The 27,803-nt window shown below is 37.1% G+C and overlaps 2 protein-coding genes across 9 annotated transcripts; one reads left to right on the top strand and one right to left on the bottom strand.

Annotated features, from left to right (window-relative positions):
* Positions 1-537: 537 nt before the first annotated feature.
* LOC147538982 (Major facilitator superfamily protein) lies at positions 538-7,390 on the bottom strand. 8 transcript variants are annotated; one of them, XM_086640292.1, is made up of 15 exons: positions 7,009-7,390; positions 6,487-6,648; positions 5,644-5,755; positions 5,466-5,533; positions 5,243-5,375; positions 4,659-4,758; positions 4,471-4,583; positions 3,152-3,245; positions 2,875-3,028; positions 2,640-2,783; positions 2,487-2,560; positions 2,237-2,325; positions 1,657-1,771; positions 1,238-1,422; positions 538-883 (listed from the first exon to the last, which is right to left on the bottom strand). In XM_086640292.1, the coding sequence occupies exons 2-14, from the start codon at positions 6,587-6,589 to the stop codon at positions 1,240-1,242; spliced, it is 1,482 nt and encodes a 493-aa protein (XP_086496418.1). In that variant the 5' UTR covers positions 6,590-6,648; positions 7,009-7,390; the 3' UTR covers positions 538-883; positions 1,238-1,239. The 8 variants fall into 8 exon arrangements, with proteins under 8 accessions (XP_086496418.1, XP_086496417.1, XP_086496419.1 ...); XM_086640291.1 differs by having other exon boundaries at positions 7,076-7,239; XM_086640293.1 differs by having other exon boundaries at positions 6,487-6,636; positions 7,092-7,239.
* An 8,746-nt stretch (positions 7,391-16,136) lies between these two features.
* On the top strand, positions 16,137-24,162 carry LOC147538981 (protein tesmin/TSO1-like CXC 5). The gene is made up of 8 exons (XM_086642251.1): positions 16,137-16,704; positions 17,271-17,378; positions 19,107-19,284; positions 20,079-20,444; positions 21,326-21,417; positions 21,538-21,632; positions 22,256-22,675; positions 23,705-24,162. Exons 1-8 carry the CDS (start codon positions 16,538-16,540, stop codon positions 23,950-23,952), a joined length of 1,674 nt encoding a protein of 557 aa, XP_086498377.1. The 5' UTR covers positions 16,137-16,537; the 3' UTR covers positions 23,953-24,162.
* Positions 24,163-27,803: the final 3,641 nt, after the last annotated feature.

Here is a 27,803-nt window from a genome sequence, read left to right as displayed (position 1 = left end):
TCTACGTAACACTCAGAGTTTCCAAGATTGAATGTTGCATTGGAGATGCTTTAGATACTCATTTAGCCCTGATATCGTTTATCCTCAAAGCACTTTAATAAGATATAGTTTTCAACTTCAGTACTGTAAACTTTCAACAACAAAAAAAACCTTTACTACTGTAAACAATCAAATAAATTAGTATCACCCCACATTAAACATTATTGTTCCATCCATTTTGTTTTAAGCAGAGCATGGACTATGTCTTCTATACTTCTCATTCTGCATGAATTCATATCATGTTGGTTTTGATTGCTCCAATTTTAAGTTTGATAACAAGATTGATAACGCTTCGATAAATTTTAGTGTGAACATTTGAAGCCAAAATTTATGCGCGTATACTGTTAGGAAAATGGTTAACTGGACCAGGCTACCCGGTCCTCCTAAACCCAAATTGTGGTCAGTTCCAGGCCTGAAGATGAAACTAAGGCGTCTAAGGATTGCCACGACCACTCTGGACATTCTGAAAGTTACAGTTAGCTCATAAAGACTACCCCATCCAAAAACTTCGAATATGAAACGTCTAAAAGACAGTATCACCAGTACATATTCAATCTAAGTGTAAACCTAATAGACTGTTATCATGAAGATCAAACTAACTTTCATCATAAAAGAAAAACTAAAGGTTGCATGACCTAGCATGACAGCGTGCGATATACAAGTAGCTCTCACAATTTACATCTCACAGATAAGCACCCAAAAGAGCACCAAAAGAAACTACTTTTTGGGTAGTTTGATCCAGCAGAAAATCTAGATATCCAAACGATTCATAAGTGAACCACTTGTAGCGTCTAGAGATGAATCAGAGTTTATGCTATGATATTACTTTATTGTTATATTACACCTGCAAAATGAAGCATAAAACACAAAGTTTGTTGAAGTGTCGGGGGGGTTGAGGTGTAGTGAGCTTAGAAATATACGCCTACGTTGCCTTGGTGTTTGTTTTTTACAATCAGATTGAAATCTGACTCGATATCTGAACTAACTCGAGTCAAATTTCAAACTGTTTATTGTTTCTCTGATGCATACATCTAATGTCTGACTCATCTGACCAAGATCCCATTGTCTAAAATAACCTAAAGTGACCATTTGGGCACTGCTAAGAACAAGTAAACTCTGATCAGACAAGTGGGAGTCATTCAGACACTCAGACTAAAACAAACATCACCTTAGTTTAGTGAGAAGGGAAGAAAAATACCTCTACTCAGAAGGAAGAAGTGTTATCTCGATCTCTTGGAGTGATTTTCCTTTTGTTTCCACCACATTCTTCTTCACAAAAGCTACTGCCACCATGCAAAATGTAGTGAATATCGTGTACAAAATCTTCGGTCCTAGTTGCTCCAGCAAACGCAAGAAAAGCAAACCCACAAAGAAGTTTACTACCTGAAACCAAAATCCAAGTGATTTGTAACAAATATTTCAAATGGGAGATTCTTAACTGGCAAGATTCTCCGGAAAACAAAAGTTCAGGGGAAATGACATAAAAACTAGGTTCGCCCGTAATAAACTCCACTCTTAACGAAGTCGCTAAACTCCACGCCTATGAGGCAACCAATATCATTATAATAGGAGCACCGACTGCAAGTAATATGTAAAGAGAAATTTCAATAACATTACCCAATGCACGGACATACAGACAGACATAGCCTTTGCTCTAATGCGACTTGGAAAAATCTCCGTAAGCAGAAGACCTGGGACTGGACCAGCTCCCGTTGCAAATGTGAAAACAAATCTGCACAAGAAGTACAGAAAAGTACCATATCATTTCCGTCGTGTTTAAATATATAGCGGCATATTAAATATCAAAAAGAGATTTAGTTCATATGCTTCATATTTAATGTTATATTATGAGTTACAGTAACAAAAAGAAAGAACTCGAGTCATCTTTGGCACAGCTGCGAGACCAGCACATAATTTGGTTGACTAAGAAACCGTTTTATTTGTGCTTTCCTAAACTGGTTAATAATGAATATAATAGTGTCAAGATATTCGAACCACATAATGAATTCTCGCTATATGCTATCTTTCGGGTAAATATTTGCATTTTGTTCATTAAAAACTGTAGGGTAAACTTCTTACGCTGACATAGGATAATAGTGCTGACCCAAATAGAGATCTAAATAAAAGCTTCAAAGAAGAGAAAATTGTTGAAGTGATTAAAAAGTTCTTCAACGTTTCCATGTGTTCATTTACTTACAATAACATCCCACCAACAGATAAGTATAATGCCACAGAGGACGGGATATAGGAACTTGCTGCAGTAACCTGGAGAGCCATTGCTAGCGCCTATCAGAACATAAACCAAACAGTCACATATCAAACAATGTGTTATCAAAATAGACAAAACCTCGTAAATACCGTAAAGTGTTGCAGTCACTAGGATTCTAATGTCATTATTACATATATTAATCAGTCTTAAATTGTAAGGTACAAGTGGAACAATTTACCATGCCGGAGAAGCTCCCTAATAGCAGAACCTTCCTTCCTAATTTGTCCATTAAAATCATTGCAACAATTGACCCTGAAACAAAATGGTTATGATAATAGAGACGTTTCCATAATCAAGAATGCGAGTGAACTGAAGAAACAAGAATCCTTACCTGATAAATTTGCTACTCCTACACAGATGTTTGCAAGGTCTGAAGGAACGCCCACGCTTTTAAATACAGTCGAAGAGAAGTAGAATACAGCATTTATACCAGATAGCTGTTGTAAACCAAAGAGGATTGACCCAATAAAAACAACTGCAAAAGGTAAAAGTGAATAACAAAGCACTCATACAAAGAGACCAGAAACAAGCACAAAAAACAGGACCTGATGGATCACAACAAATACCTCTAAAATGGCGACCATAGAGCAATTCAGAAAAATGCACAGGTTCCATGTCATCTCCTCTATCTGACTTGGTTAGCTCTGACATTGCAGATTTTACTTGAGATGCTCCTAAAAGCTTCTCAAATTCAGCTTCAGCTTCAACTAGTCTTCCTCGCTACCAAGCCAACATAAAGTTGTTATACATTAAGATCAGGATCTTAAATAAAGTTTCAGCAATCCCACATGTAATTATATTGTATATTGCGTATGTAGAGAACAAATTAAAAATAAATATTACCTTGAAAAACCAATGAGGACTCTCTGCACAGAATTCCATTGCAAGAGCAAGCAAAGAAGCAGGGATGAGAGATACCCAGAAACATACACGCCACCTGACAGCATTTGCCAATTTGGAAGTTCATCGCAAGGTTAAATGAGGATTACTCTTCGCATAGTTATCCACTAAGGGACCGTTTGGTTTGCGTGAAAATATTTGGATGTGAAAATCCTTTTCCTTTAAATGGGAAAGAAAAAAAAATTCTTAGAAGAAATTCAAATGTTTGTGTTGGGCAAGGTTTATTTTTCCGGTGACTGGAACCCGACGATCCAACCGTAATACTCACCAAACTTGATGATTAGTTAATTTAGTTCTCAAAGGAATTCATCTTAGAAATTCCATTAAAGATCGGAATTCTTTTGAGGACTTCAATCAGGTCTTCCATCACTTAATAATTAGCGACTTCGAGATTAATCTCTTGAACTCGGAAACAAGATATCTACCCGAAACTGAAATGGATGATGTTCATTGACAAATTTCTGTGTTTGCAACAAAATTTATAGTTGTTTTGCATAATCTCAGACTTCAATTAAGCCTATCATCTTTTAATAGGGCTTCAACATGGTCTTCCCTCCCCCTTGATTATGACTTTAGTTACTTCTTCAATCAGAAATGGATTTTTGGATCTTGGAAGCAAAGCCGAACCCCTATTCTTTTTCCTTCTTTTTTATCCAAATTCAAACAATTAAGAGTGCTTCACGGTTGATCAAACAACCTTCTCTGATTCACTCTGGTTTTCATGTTAGTTCTTTATCTCCAATTTTACCGTTCGCTTCAGCCATCAAATTCGTTGACGTTGTTCCGGAGTTAGAAAAATTTATAAAGTAGCAAACTTTCAGGGTTTGTGATCAATTTCAAATCACTTTAGTTACTCTAGATGATACTCCTAGTTCACTAGAGAGAACGATTAAGGACTTGGTGAGGGAAGAGATGAGTGACAGACAGAGAGATAGAGTTTGCAGAGGGTGAGAGTTGAACTTGAGAGAGATAAAGTTTTGGGGAGGGAGGGAACAGAAGAAGATTTGAAGAGATAGAGGCTGAGAGGGCAGCGTAACGAGAGTGAGAGGAAGATGGTGAGAAAATGCGGAGGGTAGTCGAATATATTGCATTGTAAGGGGAGAATTTTTCCACAATTAGAAGTCAGCTTATTCACAATTTTGGTTCAATCAAACAATGGAAAATTGATTTTTGCCGCGAAATAGATTTTCCCATCTGATTTTCACACATACCAAAGGTGCCCTAATTTTAAAAAATTGTAGCTTCCACTTCAGGATTCTTACCAACCCACCGTTCCCTTAGATGGGATACCAATAAGAAGGGAACTCATTAGCCCCAGACATGTTGCAATTTGAATAAAGCTTCCGTAGGTACCCCTCACAAAAGAAGGTGAAATCTAATGATCAATAAGCAAAGTTCAGCCAATCATTACCGATACTTGTTTAAAAGAAGAAAAAAGTCATTGGAATACCTCAGTCACATAAAGAGAAGCAACAGGTGGGCCAACACCCATTCCAGTACCAACTAGCAATCTTCCCAGAAGCATACCCTCCAAAGTTTTTGTTGAAGCACTGGAAAAACATTTGAGTAGCTTTTAGATTAGATTTAATGCAATTAAACAAATACCAGGTAAGAAGTCTTGTATTTAAACTCAAGCTTTTATGACCAAAAGTTTGAGAGACAATCTCCTCCAATTTCAAGCATCACTCAGTTACAAATGCATGTTACTTCATAGTAAAGGAAATGCATACAAGTTCAGCAACTCTGTTTAAATGAAAAACTAGATTAAATCAAAGAAAAATGTTTAAGTGCATCAGGTATACAACAAAACTAACTGTAAATGGGCATCTCTGTGCCAAGATGAATCTGCAATCACAAAGGTAGATAACTCACTTGAAAGATTGAACAGAAGAAGATAGAGTCCAATCATTGACTTGATTCACAAAGTATGTATGGAAAAGAAGAACAAATGAAGACTATAAGAAGTATGCTATGACTTACAATTACATCGAGGAACCTAAATATTACTTTCTTCACAGATTTATCGCATATTACCTCATAGCAGCCCCAATAATCATCGGCAAAGCACTCAACTGGAAAGCCCTACGACGTCCGACCCCATCTGCAATCCAGCCACTGAGAAGAGATCCAACAAAGGCACCACCCAAACACATACTCACAACTAGACCTTCACATTGCCAAAAAAAAAATACATTAAGCCAAAAACCCAAATGAAATAGAGAGTCAAATGTGTGAAACAAAGAATTGCAGACAATACCTTCAGCCAGGGTGTTCCCTCCAAACCCAAGATCCATAGAAATGCTCTCCAACGGTTCATTAACGACTCTATACGCAACAAAGCAAACACCCCAAGTCATTTTTTCATTGAACATCTCTTAAAATGCCTTTCCATAAGTATATAGCATTAACTGAAGAAAAAGACCGAAAGCACGCACCCGAGATGGTAACCAAATAAGAACGAAGAAATGGTTGCTACAAGTACATGCGGCAAAGAAAGCCTCCAGGGAGGATTTGTAATCTCTTGCACCTTACCATTCTCCAGATAGTCTAGACCCAATAAAAGAATTCAGTCCGATCCATAAGATTGATGAAAAACACAATGCCAAATCAGGAGAGCCATTACTTATACAAAATAAAACTTTTTAACTTACTAATAACTATAAAAACAACCAATCATATTGAATATAATCACAACCATCGCTTAAATTGTCAATCTTATGCGGTGAAAACTTTGCTTATACCAAGGTATTAAATTTCAATTTCGACATATAGTGGTCCTGCTGGAAATGGAAATACTTCAATCACTGTGGAGATAATAACAACTTTTCATAAATGATATAACGTTAATTTCATACTTCTTAAGAATCATAAACATAAAAAGATGTTCATCTTCCTAAAGGGTTCATTATCTGGTTCATCTTATGTTTGTTTCACATGTGTACACTATGTGTATGATCGAGTAAATCAGGTATTTTCATATTATGTGAATACAAAGGCATCGATATTCACATGTGTATACTATGTGAATATCGATGTTTTCCTACTCACACCAAGTTTTGGTCGAAACATACTACTGATAGAAGCATTTCGTTATTTGTGTCATTTCGGTGGAATTACATATAAAGCGAAACTGCGAATGCAATATCTTTTCGGTTGGGTTGGGAATATGGAAACTTAATACCATGGTTTAAACTACTTTTTCAAAAATTTCAACTTAAACAACATATATCCATCCTATTTTTGAGTGAAAACTAGCATAATAAAGATGATAAAAATACCTATGTTATCTTCATCATCATCAGTGACACTACTGGTATACTCTCTCGACGACATTCTCTTGTACATCGAGGAAGCTTCACGGATTGTTGGTCGCCCAATCATACCCAGCAAAACCCAAAGTTTTCACCACAAACCCTATCTTGGAAAACCTAAAAACACAACTGCCACAACATAAACATAACCAATAAACATAACCAGAACTAATAAAAATGCTTCTAAATTTAATAATTTCAACCACATATAAGTTTGATCTTAAGATCTAACAAACAAAATCTTTACATATTATCAAGATCATTCAGCTGCTAACAAATTTTGTTGAAATTCATGTTTTTTTATAACAAAATTTTCATTTTCAATTTCTGCACTTTTCAGAACTCAAATTCACCCTACAAAATTAGGAAGATTGTGAGAAAAACGTGATCCAAAGTTATGAACAAAAATCAATTAAAAAAAAAAGGACGAAATTAGTAAAGCCAAAACAGGTTTTCATTTAAAAAAGTAAATTCGAAATTAGCAATAACCTTGGTTATTTTAATGATTTGGATGATAAAATTGGAAAGACAAGGATTTTTAGGTACTGAAAGTTACTTAGAAATTAGATTACGTGAGGGAAAAGCGAGAGCAGAAGAGTCAGGCTGAATAGAGTTAAAGAGAGAGAGAGTTGGGAGATTTGGAGTGTTATTATGAGTGGGGATGAACCGAACCGACAGAACGAAGAGGAAAGCAAACCTTTCAAAGAAGAATCTGGACTTGGGAACATATACACGTACACAGGAATTCATATTAACAAAGTGAACCATTAATTAATTAATAATTAATTAATGGAAAAGTATTGTTAGGTGGCCGGGGAATAGAGACTTCTGTTGTGGTGGAGGTGTTGTGGATGTAGAAACTTAAAAATTGATTAGTTGTAGTATCATTTTCTAGATTAATTAATATGCAGTGAACAACTGAGATTCTCAAGAGGAAGATCCAATATTAAATATCTTCTCCCGACAACTTAGAATTAAATGTTGTCAATCATCTTAAGACACAAATTGAGTTTTGCATTGCAGAGTGTTTTTTCTGTAAACGAATAAAAAAATCTTTGGTGACATTTAGAATTTTTCAATTTTAATCTTGCATTGGAGTTGTTCTAAACAGGAGTAGGAATCAGGTCGGACTTGGGCGCCCATGGGAACCTCTAGTCGAGACTCGGACGTTCTGGACAGCTTATATCAGAGGGAATTGGAATTAGTGGGCGGGCTTAGACCAGACAAAATCGAAAATTTCTTGAACAAAATCTGTCATGGGCACTATCCCGTGAAGAGCAAAACGACCTTCAGGTGGGTCGGGTTTCGGGCAATTCATCACAACAACAACAACAACAACAACATAATAATAATAATAATAATAATAATAAATGTATAGCTTAACACAATATATATAAAAAGTGAAACTGCAAATATTAAAATAAATACAAAAATAGATTCAAACTAACATCTAGACATTCACCCCCACTTAGCAATAATAGGGGTACACCTCAAAATGAAAATATGTATGGAGTTGACCCCACATTTGATTTTTCCGTTAAGTATTAATTAAGTGGTTCACGTGCAAACCATATGTGTGAAGTTTGACAAAAATATCTTTCACAAAATATCTATGGTTATTTAGATAAGTCGATGTTTTGAGGAAATAAGAAAATTTTGCGGGGAAGAAAGTTTTGGGTGGAAACAAATTTTCTTTATTTCCTCCAAACACTAGCCAATTTTGATGTGTTTATTTTCTTCTTCCTCCATCTTCCTTCAGACCACCATCAACTCCATCGAACTCTAACTTATTTTAGCAACCTCCACCATTAACGTCGGCGAACTCCACCACCAAACCGACCGTCTCTACTTTCTCTGTCTCTCTTTTCTCTTCTTTCTCACCTCTTTCTCTCTCCCTGCTTCACTTTATTTTCTCTCTGAGTCCGGCTAAGGGGTCTCACTTTCACCAGAATCTCGTCTGGTTTTTCAAACGAGATGTCTAAGTCTGGATCTGGAAGATCCAGACGAGATCCCGGCGAAGGCGCTTTCCCCTTCGTCGGACTTGGAGAGAGAATCAGGGAGAGAGAAAGAGGAAAGACAGAAGAAAAGAAAAGAGAGAGAAGAAAAAAAAGAGAAGATAGAAAGAGAAGAGAGAAAGTGAAAAAGTCGTCGGTCGTCGCTAGTTAACTGCGGCCGACGACTTTCTTCCGGTGACCTCAAGGGTGTGTATGGGGTATAACTTTTGAGTTTTCCACCTTTTTCTCCGGAAGATTTTTTTGTTTCCCCAAAATACCTTGACCCCTAGCTATTTAATTATCGATATTAGGACTACGCCCCCAACGTAAAAAAATTGAGTTGACCCCCATTCTCGATTTTTTACTCATATATCAATCAGGGATATTTCCCAAATGGGCCCCTAGTTTGTGACAAGTTTTCTGTCTGACCCCTAGTTTATGCTAAAAACCAAAAGGCTCGCTTTTAAGATTTCTTCCTTCTTTCTCCGAGCTCTCGGTCGAGTTTTATTTCTTCCAAGCGTAGGTTTTCTTCTTTCTTCCATTACATCTCTAGAATATATCGTTTTAGGGTACCAAATCATTTAATCCACGTCTATCAATCCTTGATCCATGTCAATCTCTAGATTTGTTTATTAGGCTTGATTCTATCTTTGATTTTGGTCAAATTTGTATACTATTTTTCGACCAAAGATAGAACTAGTTACTGATTGACATTGTTGATCCAGGTCAATCTCATGAATGTTATCCTGCTTTGTTTGTGATTAAAACGTATATACTTTGTTCTTCAATGTCCATCTCAATATGCATATACATTGACAGACATTATCGATGACAAGTTTTAGTCAAATGTGGACGCAACAAGTTCTTGATGGATGTATGATTGATTTTCTCTTTTCAGCTCAACTTTGGCTCTTCTTAGCGACAAGGATAGGTAAGCTTCGACCCTCGCATCTCATCGTGGTTCATTATCTAATTAGTTATAGCAAAACTTATGAAATGGATGGGTTATAGTTTACATAAACAACAAAAATATAACACTTTCATATCAAGCTAGATCAAAACTTTCCCTTTGAATAAGTTATGTGGATAAGTGTTTGTCTTCAATATTCTTGAATTATGTGGAGTTGTAACTATTATAAAAACTTGTTGATGTCGATATGAAAGAGAATGGATAGTTTATGGAAGGAAAAAGATAATATGTACTTGTGTTGAAGATTCTTTGAAGGTGTTTCTTTCAGAAACAAACAAGAATCGATGGTTCGTCAAGTGTCTGAATGTGGTATACTTCTCTCTTCCTTCTTTACATAAATATGTAACTCTTATATTATCATCATTCGAATTGAAGCTGTGATTGTTTACATAGAGATATAACTTCAAAGGATGTGGTTATCGGTGTTGGGTGGACAAATTACGTTTGTGTTTATGTGGTTATGGTCCAACTAAATTGATCACATCGAAACCAGCTAAGTAAAAAGATTTTATTGTTTCCCTAAATTAACATATGACGAAAAAGTTGGATGTGGCTTACATGTGTTTGAGAAATATTTTGATGAACTACCTACTCATAATTCTGAAGTTTTGAAATAAGATTCTACGAGCAAAGATGACGTATTCGCACTCATCTCAGAAAAATATCTAAGCTGGAATCTCTGAAGGCGTTGGACGTATCACAAAAGACAATGTGGTTACTTCCAGACACAACTTGAAAAAATTGTCGAGATGAGGTCAAAGATGCATAGATGATTTGGTCAATTTGTTTGTTTAACTTTCCGAAAGATTTAACTTGTTACGTAATATTAGTTTGGCAGTTTTTTAAATTTTAAAGTTTGTACTTGTCCCTCACTTGCTTTTCTATCGCGAGCGGGCTCGCATGTCAGGTATGTAAATGATATGATCAAAAATCTTCTTGTGTCTTTTTTCAATTTTATCCTTTAATGTTAAATTGTATTGTTCAACAAAAAGCTTTAAACTAGTCTTCAGACTCATATAGCTTCGCTATGTTGAGTACTCGATATTCTCTCCCAAAATCTATCTTTCACATAAATTATACCCATCGTTTCCAATCTTTGTAGAAGAAGCCAACAAAAAATTCTCTTGCAAGTCATATTTCTATATCATTAAGTTCCACATAAGGTTTGTGTTGCTTGGATGGAAAACCCAAAAAAATCCTTCCATTCATCCAACAAGCAGCACAAAGTTTTACCCAAGATGAATGTAAATCATTTGATTATCTAAAGCAAAAAAAAGGAAACAAAATTGAGAAGAAGGTGGTGTGGTGACCTCTCCCCCTCTCTACAACTCGATTTGGGCAGTCTAGTGCAGCTTCGATGAAGCCTTCGGCTACTCGATTTGGGTAGTCTGGTTCTGTTTTCTAGTACTCTATTTGTTCTAGAGATGTAATTGAAGAAAAAAAATTCGACAAAGATTTCAAAGGAAGAAGGAAGAAATCAAATGATTTTGGTGGTTTGGTAAACTCCATTTAGGAGAATAAAATATGGACTGTTAATTAAATCAACGGTATATATTATTAGTTAAGAAAAAATCAAAACGAAAACAATAAATAACAACGGACTAAACCTGAATAAAAATGATGGGACCTAAGGTTCAGGCGCTAGATGGTGGTGGAGGTTGTAGCGTGTGGTGGTGCAGTGGTTGGTTCGTGGTAACGGTGGTGAAGTGGTTGTGAAATGGTTGTGGTTGAGTTGCGGCAGAAGTGGTGTAAAGGTGGCGACGCAATTACACTAGAGCTTGTGGATTTGCAGCGGTTGTGGTGAGTGGGATGGAGTAGTGGTGGAGGTAGCTAGTGGAGTGGTTGTGGTGGCGGAGATGGTTAAGCGGTTATGATGAAGGTGGTGAAGTGATTGTGATGGCAGTGAATGTTTATTGATGGAACCAAAAGAAGCAAACAATTTATTTCTTTTTCATAACCTAGCTTTTTAAAGAGCAATTACACAAAAGTAATGAAATTTTGGCTTCTGCTTTTTGGATAAAAAGGACTTTTCGTGCTTAAACGAAGTCATGGTTTTTTCTAATCAAATGAATAAAATTTTCAATAAACACTTCAAATAAGCCAAAGAAAAATAAGCTAAAAGTTGGCTTTTATCTTATTTTAAGCTAAGCGGAACTAAACTGGGGCTCAGGCAAACGGAAGAAGAAAGAGATAGAAAAAAAAACATGACAAAACACAAAGGAATATTGAAAGGCTACACAAAGAGTATGGAGAAGTTGCAATAACCGCATAAATAAAAGGCCAAAAAGCACCACCATTGTCCTAAAGGTGCACCATGAAAAATAATAGGGACCTACTTCTAATTACTTAATGATACTACAATTGGATGAGATGAAGAAAAATATAACAGAGAAGGAGGATCCAAAGCGAGGCAGTCTGGTGTCGTCACCTTCAGCTTGGAGATATTAAACACTGAAAGGGCTCAAGACTTCAACTACCCTACTCTAGAAACTTATAATGGTTCTGTTGGCCCTGGAATATTCGTGAGTGACTACATCATAGTAATGAGTATGATAAATACTGATGAGCCTACCAGGTGTCGAGTCTTCCTCATTGTTTTAAAAAGGGTAGCAATTCATTAGATTCGATCTCCATAAGGTGTTTTAAATAATTACCTCCATATTTTTGCATAACCTTCTACAATAGAAAGATGCCAGAGAAGTCCTTAGAGGATTTGCTGAATTTGATGGTCTAAAGTAAAGGAGAGTCATTAAAACTCTATCAACGTAGATGCAAGAACGAGATGATGTAAGGATCTCATCTGAACAATGACATAGCTAAAGCAACCTCTGAAAAAATGTTCAGAAATAGCTATCACATCCTTAAGATGGCCAAGGAGAAACCCTGCGTCTTGACAAACCTGGTAACCAAGGTGCAGAGTGTTGTTGGAGAAGAGAGACTTTGAAAGATGAATGAAAAACAGGCCAAACAAAGCATGACAGAAGTCTCTTGCAGAGAAAAGCTCAGGAGGACGACAAAAAGAAGGTCATTTATTAAGGATCTGTTGGAATGCGAGGACAAATCACCTTTGACAAGTGAAATTATTGTTCTTTAGCGTTGAGAGATCGTTTGGGTTACCATGCAAATTTTGGAAGAATATCCAGTCGTCAATTTAGTGTGCCCTTTGGTGTTATCGGCTAACGCAAACAAAACAAAAAAAGATGCAGAGTTGAGCATTCTACCCCATTACTAGTCTTTAAAAGGAACAAAAGTTGGAAAGTAGAGCAACGTCTCCTACTTTGCCACAAGTATCATTTCCTACCAATGAGGACCTGAATAAGCTCTGTTATCGGAGACCTATGATGTGAGACTAAAATGTCACATTTGGAGAGCCTAACTTAGACTAATTATTCCTTTTCGAGTGTTATCAATAATATTTTATGTGTTTTTCATGTTAGGTACCTATTTTGGAGTTAGACATGAAAATCGGAATAAAGGGAATGAATTGTCACTATCATTTCATGAGCCGAAAACGAGAGAAGAAGACTTCAAGCAAATCAAATGACAAGAGGAGTTAATGACGAGTCCGACAGTGAAAACGGAATTCAATTCGGAGTTCGGACGAAGAAATTGTGAAAGATAGAAGCCAAGGCCTTTTCTTGAAGGCACCCCCCTTTGGTTCTAATTGTTGAAGCTAGATTAAGGCACTCCCTTGGTCTCTAAGTCAAGCCCAAATACAAGCTAAAAGCCATAAAGAAAAAGAAGAAGAAAGAAAGATGTAGAGATTTTATGGGCACCTTTCTTTATGGTCCAAGTCAAAATAGCCTTAAGGGTTTGACTAAGTCAAGGGACCCTAGGCTTTGAGTAGTAAACACAAGTTGGAGTTTACTATTCATCATCTTCTACAAGGGGGGAGAGAGAAAGAGCTAGGGTTTGGTATTCTTCATCAACTTCAAGGGTTTAGAGAGTTAAGGAGCTTGAGAGAGGGAAAAAGAGAGAAGGGGAGGTCCGACCAAGCTAGGCCGGCCTAAGCTTGGCCGGAACAGCAGCAGCTCGGGTGTCTTGGGAGCAGCAGCTGCTCACGGGATGGCCGGAACGAGCAAGGATCAGCACAGACAGCAGCAAGCAACGCACGGGATGGCCGTCAGGGGACGCGTCCTCAGCAGTTTCGAGCTCCAGCGAACGCGACCTGCAGCATGGCAGGAACAGCAGAGCTCGGGCGCGACCAGCAGCTTCCGTCTCAAGCTCGGACTGCAGCTGCAAGGCACGGACAGAGGCTGCTCTCACGGGACGCGGCTGCAAGGCTCGGGACAGCACCCTTTGGCCGGATTTAGGTTTTTGGCCGGATTATTTCTAGGGTTCCGGTCACTTTCTTGGCCGGAAACCTTAGGGCTTTTACTCCCCATGTCTGGATCTAGCTTCCCATGTGGTTTGATTTGGTTTTGGGTTAGAAATTATAGATAGAGAAAGCTAGGGTTTAGCTTTAATGGAGGTTGAGTTCTAAATAGAGAAGATGATGGTGGTCGCTATGGGGAACCTAGAAATTTGCTAAGGGGAGATCGACTGGAATTAAAGACTAATATTTTCCGACGAACTTAGCCTCGAACCATCATCGAAAAAGGGGGATTCTCTCACCATTTCCTTTCAATTTCTTATTCAACCACCATATTTAGCTAACTTTAGTGTGTCGATTATATGAGATGAAATGTGATGAATTCGTGATTATGTTTAATATGATTTGACGTTTTGATTATAATTGATGTTCATTTATTTCGATTATCGTTTTGATCGTATTTTCATGTGTCTTGTCAAGCACTTCGCATAGTTAATAGACGAAACGAAGTATTCGATATCGATCGTAGTCTAAGTCATAATTTCATGTGTCTTGTCATGCACTTCACATAGTTAGGCGACTAGACGACACTTTCGATGACTCGGGATTAACCGATTGAGACGTTTGTTTGACTAAGTATGATCTCCGGATATACGTAGTACTTAGAGACATCTACTTTAGGAGTCGAATATCGATTGTACCTCGACACATTAAATGGGACTACACATAGTTGTAGGTTTATCATTATGGATTCCCGGACTTCGACACCTCTCTCACTTATTTGTTGCCCGAATCGAGTCTTACTGTCTCCCGACTCTTGTTCCTTCGACTCTTCTCTCGAATCTCTCCTGCTCGTTTACTTTGGTAGTTAGTTAGTTTTACTTGTTTTATTTCTTCTTGTTGCTTACTCAATCATAAACCTCCCACTTTTATCTTGTTATTTCCTTTTTAGTCTAAGTTAGTGAGTGACTCGTAGACCGGTGGGCTAGACTCTCCCGATAACCGGACTACCAACCTATCCCTGGATCGACTCCGGTTTTACCGGTTACTACTTGATACCTCCGCTTGGGTGTGCAACCTTTTCGGGTGCATCAACCTACACTAACCCAGAGAGACTGTAGGTAGGTCGACACGAGTCCAATTGGCACCTAGAATTGTGTTATAGCATCGACACAAGCAGATCGGTGGATCTGAGCAAGTTTTGCCCCTGAGCCTTATCTGAAGAATGAAGGAGGTGTCCTCCTTCGATTAAGATGTCAATGTGATCTTTTGTTAGGATATGAGAATGATGAAGATCATAAAGTTTTGTCACTTTAGTGGTTGTACTGTTTAGTTGGAAATCAACTATGGTTTGCGGCTCAATCGGTTGATCCGTGACTAATGATGTTTGAATCATACACCGAGAAGTAAACAGGTGCCTTCTAGCACTATAGCTAGCTCGTTGCCTTCAATTGAAGTTTCCTCGAACCAAACATGATAAAAAGGTATTCTATTAGTTGCATACACGCTATTTTTTGTCGACCGAAAAATTGAAATTTCCTCGAATGAAGCAATTGAAGGAGATGTCCTTCGAGGTCATAACCGAACAACAATCACGGGTAAAAAGTTTTTTTTATTGAAAAGAAGTGATTGTAAAGGTTCACAAAAACTAGAATGACGATCTCCTATATTGCATATGCCACAAGTAACCCAAAGGAGCGTCTATAGCGCCCTATTTATTACTCGACCCGCTTTCTCTCTTTGCGCCCCTAGGCAAGTCTAAGTGCCCTCAGATTGCTTGATTCGAAGGCCTAATACTTCTTAGTCCGAGACCCACGTGAAATGCCAAGAGTAAACGCACGCCTGAGTAATTAATAAGAGAGCAGTTCGAGGCCCACAAACCATACCAAAAGTGAAAAGTCTGAGGCCCACGAGAAATGCCAAGAGTGAAAAGTCTGAGGCCCACGAAAAATGCCAAGAGTGAAGGCGGCTCTGAGTAAACCAGAGGGACGCAATCCGAGGACCACAAAGCATACCAAGAGTGACGGACCCTAGTAAATATGAGGGGCGCCTTTAGAGACACAAGAAAAACTCTTCTGTTAAAAACTAGTTGTGGACTTGTGGCTTCTGATTTTCAAGTTCTATGATCACCTAATATAGCAAGGGAGTTGGAACATAATAAAGAAAGTGAACTCATAAAGAGGTGTTTGTTTACACCACCATAATTATTCGATTGTTTTTTTTTTTTGTAAGTCAATAAAAGAGTATCCAATCTTCTCCTATGAATTTCAACCGTTGGATCATTTCCTTCAATACAAACAATCGGATTGAAATATAAAAGTTATCTTCTACCGTCAAAATCGAAACAAATTGAATTTCAAAACGTCGAGAGGGAGGACAGAGTATTACGCTTTCTCTTTCTCTCTCTCTCTCTCTCCCGTCCTCGCCCCCCTTTTCTTCTCTTCTCTTCTTTCAAATTTTCTCTCTCTAAAACAAACTGATTTTGTCTACAAAAATTTGCCCTAATCCGATTCAAGTCAATCTGATAAATATCTCTAAATTTCCCTAGAAACATTCTGGTTAATCTGGAGGTTTAGTTAAGTCACTCTATTCATGCATCTTAATAGCACCGATTATTTGATCCAAAAGATCTTGAATTTTAGGGTTTTGTTGGTGGAAAGAGCGGAAAGTTGTAGATTGAATTGAATTCGTTAGTGTCTTTGTTTGAATCCTTATCCGTTTGTTTTGAATTTAGAAGGCGATATGGAACAAATTGACGGCCGGGATTTCCCGCCGAAAAAGCTAGTGAGGCAGCTAGATTTTACCACTATTAGCACTACATCGACGACAACTGTTGCCTTGCCGCCGGAGCATCCACAGTCGTTACCTCCACCACCACCTCCTCCTCCTCGTCCTTTCCTCTCAGCAGTGTACGTTGTTAGATCGACTGTTTATTAATTTTCAATTCTTCTTCACCAACTTTTCTATAAGCAGCAGAGAAGTTTGGAAAGCCTTTTCAATTATTTGATCTTTTATGTTAGATTGTTTGTATATCAAATTAATTAGGGAACTGAAACAATTCTTAAAAAAAAAAAAATATAGTTTTTTGGGTTATAACTGGAACCTGAAATTTGAATGTTATTGTTGAAATAGATTTGTAAATATTAATACCATCTTTAGGTTAGGGGGATTGGGGAATTTGAACAATTTCTTACTAACTTTAATAGATACTGAAGTAAAGTTGTGACCTTTATTGGGAAATAGGGATATTCTGATGTTTTCATTAGGAATTGATTAAAACTTGATTAGCTAAGATGATTTCATCTCAATTCCAAGTCTCATATTGGTTGTTTGAGGCTTAAGATGTTAATCTGCTGGATAATTTTATACAACTATATGATATGTGAATAGTTGTTTTATAAATTTATGAAAATTTATGAACGATATTGACTTTCATTTAATAAGTTTAAGTTTCGATTCTTATATCTTTTTTCAGAAAGCCTGAATCACCGAGATCTAGATCACGGAGTAATCTTGAAGTAAAAGAGGGAACCCCGAAGAAACAAAAACAGTGCAATTGCAAACACTCAAGATGCTTGAAATTGTAAGTCTATAACTACTGTTTCCGTGGAACTTTTACAGCAAAATTGCAAAAGCATTTCATTTTTCTACCATTCTTGTCGTTTTCATTAAGCATCATCATATTATTGGCCTGAAAGCACTTGGGTCCTCTTAGCATTAGATTCATGATGTGGTTTTGGCTTATATTGTTTGGACGGTTTGATACATTTGTTGACTGAGTTACTAAGGTTCTTAATAATTCCATGGAAAGAGATTAAAATTGACAGAAAAGGAACTTGTAAAGGAGGGAGAAATAACCTATTAAGCTGAACTAAATGCGTAAACTGATAGAACCAACCAGAACTACATGTAACTAAGTGATAAATATAATAAAAAGGAGAAGTCAGCTTTACTCAAGAAGCTGAGGATCGAAAGCTCTAAAAATGAGCAAAAGACAGGAAGTACAACAGGGAAAGCAGATATAAGGAAGAAGAAAACCATGCATATGGGCCAAGCCAAGAAGACTGCTGGAAACTTTTAATATATCCTTCGGAAGCTGCATTTGCGAAATCAATGTATACTCTCTGACTCTCTGTTGCATTGCATTCCCTAAAACTATGGCTAACATAGAGACTAGAAATGACTCTGACAATCGTCAATCACCAATTCCTAATCCTAAAAGAAACTCCAGAGTGCAATTAAAACCGTGCGGAAAAATGTAGAATCAGTTGGCTTGTCTACATCAAGCAATACCAATCTAACATAAAAGCAACAACCATCTAATTGAGCACAAAACTTCGCAGAGTTATTTGTATCCATATGATAGAAACATCTGAAGTGTGCCAAAGACATCACTTTAAGATCCCTGATTCACTGGTTACAGGCTTACAGCATGTGCATAAAGTTTGAGGCACTCTTGGCCTCCTGGGTCCGTCTAAGTTCAAGAACGGTTGACATTAAAGTTAAGAACTAGTCTACATTTTGCACCTCAAATACAGATATAAAAACTGTATCAGCAAGTCACTTGATGAGTTTGTTTGACCAGCTCGAGTAATAAACAGGGTCTTCCTTCTCCATTTTCCTGTACTTTCTCACTTCCTCTTTTTAATGTCTTTAATTGCAAATGCCATGTGGATACAATCATAGAAAGGATTTGAAAATTACAGAAGAACTAAATCTGCATCTGGATAGAATAAAATGATGTCCATTTTAAAATGTCTGTGAGATATTGGTATTTCTTCATTTTACTACCTTTGTATTAGATGCATCATAGTTGGATTTATATCCACTTATTTGTGAGTTTGTTCGACATAATAGGAACATTTCCATTTGTGTATGGAAATTGATTTATAAAGTTGCATGCCATAATCTGCACACTTGGAGATTGCTGATTGTGTTAATAATCAGTCGATACCCTTATGATATTTTTTTCGAAACGGGATCTCCTCTTGTTATTGAATTGACCTGCAAATATAGAGCACTTGAAACTTCAAGCTGCATGAAAACTTAGTTGAGTACTAACGTGAAATGGGTTGCTCAAAAAGCAAAAAACTTTTGAATTATCCAATACTTTATGAGATGATCCACACATGAACAATATCATAACAACCTCACAAAAAAAGAAGCTCTAGAATCATCCCCATGTGGGTCCAGTAGGTATCTGGCATCTGCAATCATTGATCATTCTTTCAATCTGTTGGGTAATATTGCAAAATTTGGTTGGCTTTACCTTATTGTTGATATTTAGCTTATTTCACCAATTTCTCGCCAGGTATTGTGAGTGCTTCGCCTCAGGAGTATATTGTGATGGGTGTAACTGTTCAAACTGTAGTAACAATGTGGAGAATGAGGCTTCTAGACAAGAGGCTGTTGAAGCGACGTTAGAACGTAACCCAAATGCATTCCGGCCAAAGATTGCTAGCAGTCCACATGCAACTCGGGACAGCAGGGTAAGTTGTATGGTCCAAGATGTTTAAAATAAATCATCTTGTAGATTATATTTTGGTTGGTAAATCCAGTAATCCAGGTTCGGAGACTAAATACATTACTCGTTCAAACCGTAAGCTTTTTTAAGTGATTGAATTTTCTTCGAATTCCTGTTCATTATCTCCTAAAAAATGATATTTCTACCTTTTGGTAGTCTGAGTATACTTATCATGCTCTAATTTCTCTTGGTTTTAAAATCACTATCATTAATGCGAACATATCATTTTATGTACGTCAGTGATATTTGTCATTTGAAGTGAAAAGGTCATACTCTGCTGTAGGTAAAGTCATAGTTATGTTGATAGTCAGGACCCAGGATACCATAAACATAGCCATTAATACGATGGAACCTTAAATGATGTTAGTCTTCGGTTAAAAATGTGCTGGAAAACCTAATCATCTTTCAATATATTTCCACTTAATGCGTGCAATTGGGGTATGCTCGAGTTGGAAAGACCTGGTCTCTTTATGCTGCACTTGCATGTATTAATGGAGATTAAACAAAATTAGGTGTATGCTGTAGTAGGATGATATGTAAGTTGGATTAGTACTTACATAATCTGGTTCAGTTCTTGGTGTCAGTCGTTACTTAGGAAAGACCTCGCTAATTTCTGTTGACACTTGTAAAAGGGCGCTACATCAGAATTTTGGTTGACTTCGGTTGTTGTTTGATCTGTTATGATGAATATGTAATTATATATATACATGCATTAGTCATATATATTAACATTGAAATATCTTTTCTGGAAATATTTAGGAGGAGGTTGGGGATGTTCGGATGGTGGGAAAGCACAACAAGGGATGCCATTGCAAAAAATCAGGGTGCCTTAAGAAGTATTGTGAATGCTTCCAAGCGAATATCCTTTGCTCTGACAATTGTAAGTGCATGGACTGCAAGAATTTTGAAGGTAGTGAAGAGAGACGGGCTCTCTTCCATGGGGATCATGGTAATGCTCTCTACATGCAGCAAGCAGCAGCTAATGCTGCCATCACTGGGGCTATTGGATCTTCGGGGTATAGCTCGCCTCCAGTATCTAGAAAGAGAAAAAATCAGGAACTCTTTTTCGGGACAGCACCTAAAGATTCGTCTATTCCAAGGCTTGCCCAATTCCAACCATCTCCGGTAATTTCTGATGTAGTATAGAGAGTTCTATCTCGTTATTTCATGTTAATACTAATCTATTGTTCCTACCAATGTTTACAAAGGCGCATGAGATGCGTATTGAGGCAAACGCCTTGAGGCTAAATATAGGTGTACCGCATTAGATCTTACGCCTATTTACTATGATGGGGCGTATGCATCAGCAACAGTCAATCTTCCTTTTAAGTGACAAGTCAGTGAAGCGACAACTCATGTTGCCTTTTTAGTGAAAAGTGACTATTTGTTGTTCTTTCCTCTCTTTTTCTTTAAATTGTAGAGATAGTCAAAAGGATAGTAATACTACAAACAAATTCAATAAAATATACAATCAATAGAATAAAATACTAATACTAAATTAAAATATATGAAATTGAAGCTACAGCTCTTTACCACGGTACTACCTCACATCGTGACAGAAACCCGCATTGAGGCGGAAAACGCTTTTTAGAGATTGGTTCCTACAGATTGTCTTCAAGGAGTTAATTGATGGACCCTCTCCAATTTCTTACCCTACATTAACTTTTTCAGAATTCCTCTCTACTTATGGTAAACATGCTGCAACTGTTAGATGTATTTCCAGACGTATGTTAAATGATGTTAAATTGACAACAACAAACCGAGTTACTATTAGGTAGAGATGTATGCTTCCATTTTAACCAGCTTTCATCTGCAGAGGGATTTATGCAGATTGGGATTATAAGTATCTTTACATGCATCCAAAGTTTTAGATATATTCTGTTCTTTGTTCATGTGAATCTCAATACTGAAGATTTATGAATCATGCATTCGTGCACCCATCTTCATTGTTACAACTTTGACAAAATGAATTGAATTGACTGAGGTAATTTTCTTACTTTGAGCAGGTTAATCACCAAAAAACTTCTGCACCTTCTTCTTCATTATCATCTTTACCTCGCCCACCCAATCCTGCAGTATTTGGTTCTTCAAATTACAGGTTACTTCTCATATCATATTTATCCCAAAGCTCGTACATGAATTTGTTTTTCTGGCTCTGAATATGTTATTAATTTATTAAATATTAACAATTAATCAATCATATTTTATTATGTTGAAGGTCTCTGTTAGCTGACATCGTCCACCCTCAGGATGTGACGGAGCTTTGCTCGCTTCTGGTCGTAATTTCAGCAGAAGCTGCCAAGGCACATGCAGGTATGTACGGAGGAACTGAAGTTGTTGACAAATAGTGATTTCAGTTTATCTTCATCCTTCCTGAACTAAATCTTAGGATTCAACATTTCAGTCTGAAAATTGAACGAGGATCTGTTTACACTAAGACACTATGATCTGTAATAATCACACAGAAATACTCTGACAACTAATTATTTGTGATACTGATCTGATAATATAGATAAAACAACCAAATTATTCTAATACTTCTAACCCAATCAAAATTAGTTGCTATTTATGCTAAAATGAGTGGTTCGTCAATACATGTCAATTTTTCACCAATGTTTTCATGGTAACAAATTTCAAATGTCTTCGTGTGTGTGTTCCAAAAAAATGACAACATGGAGAAGTGATTCTGACAGGAAAAGTGAATAGAATCGGCACTTAAATCACTCCATGTCGGTCAAGAAGGTGGATAACCATAACGTAGACAAACCAGGCATATGAAAAGCTTATTCGGGATTATGAACTTGACTATGTTTATTGGTTTGACCAGTATCTAACTGCTTACTTTGACAAGTAATGAGACTAGTTTTCTCAATTGATTTGCTTTGATGTCTGTTTGCCTAGTTGATCATTTTAACTTCATTATTTCGCATCTCCAGAGAAAAAAGGTCTAACTGCAAATCAAAAAGTGAGAGAAAATGAAACACAGAACTTACTTGCTCCATCAAACCAATACGAAGAAGAAAACCAGAAAGAAATAGATCCTCAAAAAGATGTAGCTGATGATCATTCAGGTGGAAATCAAACTGAGAAAAGTGGGAAAGATGATTCTGGATCAGATGGTGGGGACGTGCAGAAAGGGAGACCAATGTCTCCCGGAACTCTAGCACTGATGTGTGATGAGCAAGACACGATGTTCATGGCGGCAGCATCCCCAAGTGGAGCTTCATTGCATACTCGGAAAGGACCTGTGCCATATGGAGAGGAAATGAGAGAGCTCTATGCTGAACAAGAAAAAGCTGTTTTAACTGGATTTCGAGATTTTCTTCGGCAGATTATTACTTGCGGAAGAATAAAAGGTAACATTTACTTCTCTTTTCAATCTTTCCTTTTGAACTGTGAAAATATGAATATAGGAGTACAAATTGTCACGTCGTTCGATCTCCATCCCAAGTTTTGTTTTGACTCGTGATATTTAGCAATAACAACCAATTAGAGAGACATGAAAGCACATGATACCCCTGGTAAGTTTGTCGACAAAAGCTTATATGAACGTATATTGAGAGATCAAAGGTACTGGGAAAGTGGCAATTATATCTGAAGTGCATCCGGTATTTGATACTATATTTCGTATCGGAACCCTATTGACTTATCAAATCTGATTTGGCCACCAATGATAGTCGGGTGATAGCTCTAAAGTCTCTTCCTTTGGGAGAGCAAAGATGAACATTAGTGTAAAGGGTTGTGGCCCTCAATATAACCACTCTACCAATCACAACAAAGTAATATGATATTTTATTTGCTCTACTATGCTATACAGAGTAGATGCCTGCGCGGCTCTGCCTATGGAAGATGTTAACTTGATTTTGAGTGATATTCCTACAATGAGGAAAGTTGATTTATGATAAGTTATTCTTGCTAAAGAAATCCAGAGAAAAGATATAATTGGAAATTAGGACGTTTTCTTCTGGAAGTTATTTTGAAATTGGAGAGAATTTTGTTTTCATAAAAATAAAGAAAGTCCAGATTTTATGATGGGTTTTCCAAATAATTTTGGTTATCTAATGTACAATAATATTCTTAGCTTTCAAAATTACTACAATTACAACACGAAAGATAAAAAGATGCTAAAATTATGCCTTTTCTTTAATAACCATTAGATCCTTCTTGTATAAGTGGTCTGATCAATTTCAGCCAATAGTGAAAATATATAAAAGATACCTTCTTGTATTGTTACATAGATACTATTATAGATGTAGGTATACTTATTATCGGTGTCGAATAAGCTTTCAAGGAGAACTAATTTGTCGTCTTTCTTTACTGGTTCCTGTAATCCTATATGATATTATTCTTTTACTGAATTACCCAATGTTGCCTCCATGTTGCAGAAGAAACTTACGCATCATCTTCTTCTCCGCCCGAAGCAAGACAAGAACAATCAAATCAACCAGAACCCTTCGGGAACGGAAATGTAAGACCGGTCGCTGTACCTACTGCTGCTGCTGCTGTTGAGATATCTCAGGCATTGACTGCAGCAGTCACTGCCTCACCTAATAATAATAGTCAGTCTTTGAAGGCTGGACACCCCAATGAGAATGGGGATATAATAAAACCAAAGATTGAAACTGAAATGTAGAAAAAAAGAACAGTTAGTGAGATAGGAGAGTTGGTCTAATTGCAGAATATTTCTGCACTTGTGGTATCTTAACCCTAGATCTAGATATGTTTGATGGAGTTACAAAAATTTTTGACCCCTTTGTTAGATGATCCTCTTGTGGTTGAAAATCAGTCATGGGTAGGATCCAATTTTTTATAGAATTCTTATTATATAGATATGTTCTTTAAAGTTTAAGTTTCATTGACAACGCTTGGGGTCATCTGTGGTAGTACATCTACTCCGAAAACGCGTAAACCACACTTAGTGGAGGCGGAAATCCACCATTTATTAAATCTTCGTAAGGGCAGTTTCTATAGCCTTCAGGGTGGTTTAGAGGTGCACCAGTGTCTTCAGGGCATTTTCAAGACAGTGATGGGCATATTCATTGTTTATGACGACCAAGTCAATTGTTTTTTTTTTTGAAATAAGCCTATTACATAATAAGAAGTTTACAGTCGGACCAGTTTAGCAAGAAAGCAAAAAAAGGTCTAAAAGTAAACAAATTTAACAGTCAAGGACATAACATAACGGAGGGTTTGAGCGCCCTCAGGAACTGTTTTAGAGTTTCCTTTGTCGGGGTGTTCCCAATTCCCCGACAATTCCAGGCCAGAATACTCATTTCGCCGTCGGCATTAGGGCTGCCGATACCCGATCGTCTTTTTTATCTTGACCCTGGTTTCTTGTCGATCTTTTGAAGTGTTTGGTGGCCCGGACATCCTCGAGGGTCATATCAACAGCAATGTAACCCGAATGACTGCTAGATGCTTTTCCCGAATTGCCATCTTGATTGAACGATTCCCGAGTCAACTGAACAGTATTGTGGACTCCCATCGGGATGATAGCATTTGGTACTCCCCTTTTCCTTGTCCTACACAAATTAGACAATAGATCTCCAAAGTTAGTTTTAATAGAATAATCAAAATCATTCACTTGATCTTCCTGGTTCATCGTAGTATCATTTGGAGGAGTCGAGTCTGTATCAGGAGACAGCCCATATGAATCCAGTTCTTTGATTCTGTTTTTTGTGGTGAACGGCACTTTGAAGTCCTCACTATATTCAGGTTTCATTGCCTTGATAACTTTGGTTCTAAAATCTTCCGAAATGTCCTGTTTCAAAAGGTCGTTAAATGCAATAATGGTCGAACAGAACTTAATCGTGTGGCCAATAATACCACAAAAAATGCAGAATCTAGGCAGTTTCTCTATTCGAAGAGATATGGCTATGATTTTGGTATTGGACAGTTTCAGATACACCACTTGTTGAAGTGGTTTGAGGATATTAAGTTCGATCCTAACTCTCCCAAAGAGGCTCCATTTAGAGGCCTCCTCACTAGTAGTTGGAACGAAATTACCGATAGAACCCGCTAACCTATTAACCACCGTACTGTTAAGATGGCTCGGTGGGATCCCGTGCAATTGTACCCAAAACCAAGCCGAATTAAACTCATGATTGATGGGCATAACTTCCGGATTGCAAAGTTGAATAACGATTAATTCGTCTTGGACAACCCATGGAGCACTTTCCATGGCTAAATCAAGTTCAGTTGCGGTGGCAAACTTTATGAGGAAGACATTGTCCTTAACCTCGCTGAGATGGAACTTATTTGGACCATGGATGACCCTAGACAACCGAGACAGCGCTTGGTTGATATCTACTTTCTTTGAACTTTGGATCCACACCACTCCAGTCTTCATAGCATCCATCTCCCACGGTACTAGGTCCTGTCCATCCACCGTTATTTGAATCCTTTCGTTTGTAGTCAATTCTGCAAACTTTTGGAGAAATTGAGGACTCGGTTCTGCCATGATAATCCGATAAAGCAAAGAAGAAATAAAGAAAGATAACTCTTGACAAATAACTCCTGAAGAGTGACCGGTTTGGAATTCCAGAGAAAAGCTCTGAATTCGTGAATAGGAAGATATAAAGTGGTCGTTAACCACCCATAACTGCCCGAAAAAGTGGAAAAACTAATCTAACCGTCGCCGGAAACCGAAGTCACCGCCAGGAAAGGAGGATAGAAAGGCCAAAATAACTGCTCCGCCCGGCACTCTCTCTCTCTTCAAAATATCCCTACTACTGACTGATCGACCAAGTCTTATACTCTTGTGTACTCATGTAATCCTGTTTTTTGAAGGGTACAATGTGACTTGTTAAAAAGGGTTGATTTCATTTTGGCCCCAAATTCCTGACTAGCTAGCCATTTTGACCTCCATAAGTGGCTGATAGTTCGTTTTGACCCGCATTTGTGTCTGACGATTCGTGTTGGGGCTTCATTTTTGCCGATGTTACCCATTTTGTCTTTGTGGTATTTTGGTAATTCTTTTTTCTTTTTTCTTTTATTTCCTTTTCTTATTTTCCGAATTACCTCTTTTATTTTAATTTTTGTGTCTTTTCTTTCTCTCTCTCTCTCTCTTCAATATGTTTCTCTTCAATTCTCAACTAACACAATATTTATCTTCATCGCAACCACAATCAACACTACGGCCACCTCTTCTCATCTCCCTTGCAAAGTTCTAAAACCAAAAGACCAAAAAAAATATCCTTGAATGAAAAATTCGAATTTGTGTAGATTTTTCTAAGAACAAATCGACCTGTTCTTAGAAGAACAAACTCGACTCAGTTATTCTCTGAACAAATTTGGATTTGTTATTCTAAGAGCAGACCTACATTTGTCCTTAGAAGAACATATCCGGTCTGTTTAGTTTGTTCTTAGAAGGCAATCAACAAATGCCAAAAAAAAATAGTAAAAAGAAAATATGGATCGTCTTTTCAGAAAAATATGTTTCAAGTTTTGTTCATGATCAGTAACAATCAACAAATATCAAAAAGTACTCACATCATAGAATCACAGAGAAGGATAATCCTAACCCATCGAGTCAAGGATTTTTTTTCATTGTAGCACTCCCGTTACAAAAAGAAAGATGCTAAGTGTAAAAATGATTTTTGACAAAATCCTTGACTCGATGAGTCACATGGGGTAAAAGAACAGTCCAGAACAAAGCATACTTAAAAAAACTTTGTCTTTTAGATAAAATTAGTCATTAAGTCAAGGTTTTTGTCATAGTAGCACTCTCGTTACAAAAAACAGTAAAAAAAATAAGGTGTGCCCTGTAAAAGTTGACAATAGATAGATACCGAAATCAACAAGTAGAAAGAGAAAAGATTGTATCCGCAATTCTAGAAATGAAGGGAATGAGAAGAGGAAGAAGAATAATGAAATTCAAAAATTTAACAGTTTGATCTTTGAAGTTACAAAATTGTCAAACAACAAACTGCATAAAGAATTCACGTTGTTGCAAAACTGAAGCCAATTTTACTTTTGAAATCCGTTTCGAGATAAGAGATAGAACATGCTAAAGGGAGGGAAATAACCAAAAGAAAATAAAAACAACATAAGGGATTAAAAAAGTAAGAAAAAGAAAGAAAAGAAAAGAAAAAGTACAGAAATGCCAGAACAAAATGGATAACTCAGGCAAATATCAGGGACCAAAACAGACTGCAGGACACAATTAGCGCGCAAAACAAACTTACAGACACTTATGGAGACCAAAACGGTCAACCACAAATCATACACTAAAACAAAATTAACCCTATTAAAAATATATTGATAAATCCTGATCTGATATTATTGCAACTAGTGCAAAATATTTGTATGTCCTAACCGGTAACTTAGACAAATAACTCAGATGGGGTGCGGTTCGAATTTGATTTAATCAATGTATAACAAGAAATTTCTATTTGAACAATATTTGTATATGAAATTGAGGAACTAACGTAATATTCTAAAAAGTTAACGTCTAACAACGAGCGGTTCATGACAGTACAAAAA

This window comes from Eschscholzia californica, unplaced genomic scaffold (genome assembly GCF_041429995.1).
Source record: "Eschscholzia californica isolate CP2 unplaced genomic scaffold, dmEscCali1.0.p SCAF_5, whole genome shotgun sequence".
Lineage (NCBI taxonomy): Eukaryota > Viridiplantae > Streptophyta > Magnoliopsida > Ranunculales > Papaveraceae > Eschscholzia > Eschscholzia californica.
The sequence above is the reverse complement of the archived record's forward strand: the minus strand, read 5'-3'. Positions and strand labels throughout refer to the sequence as shown.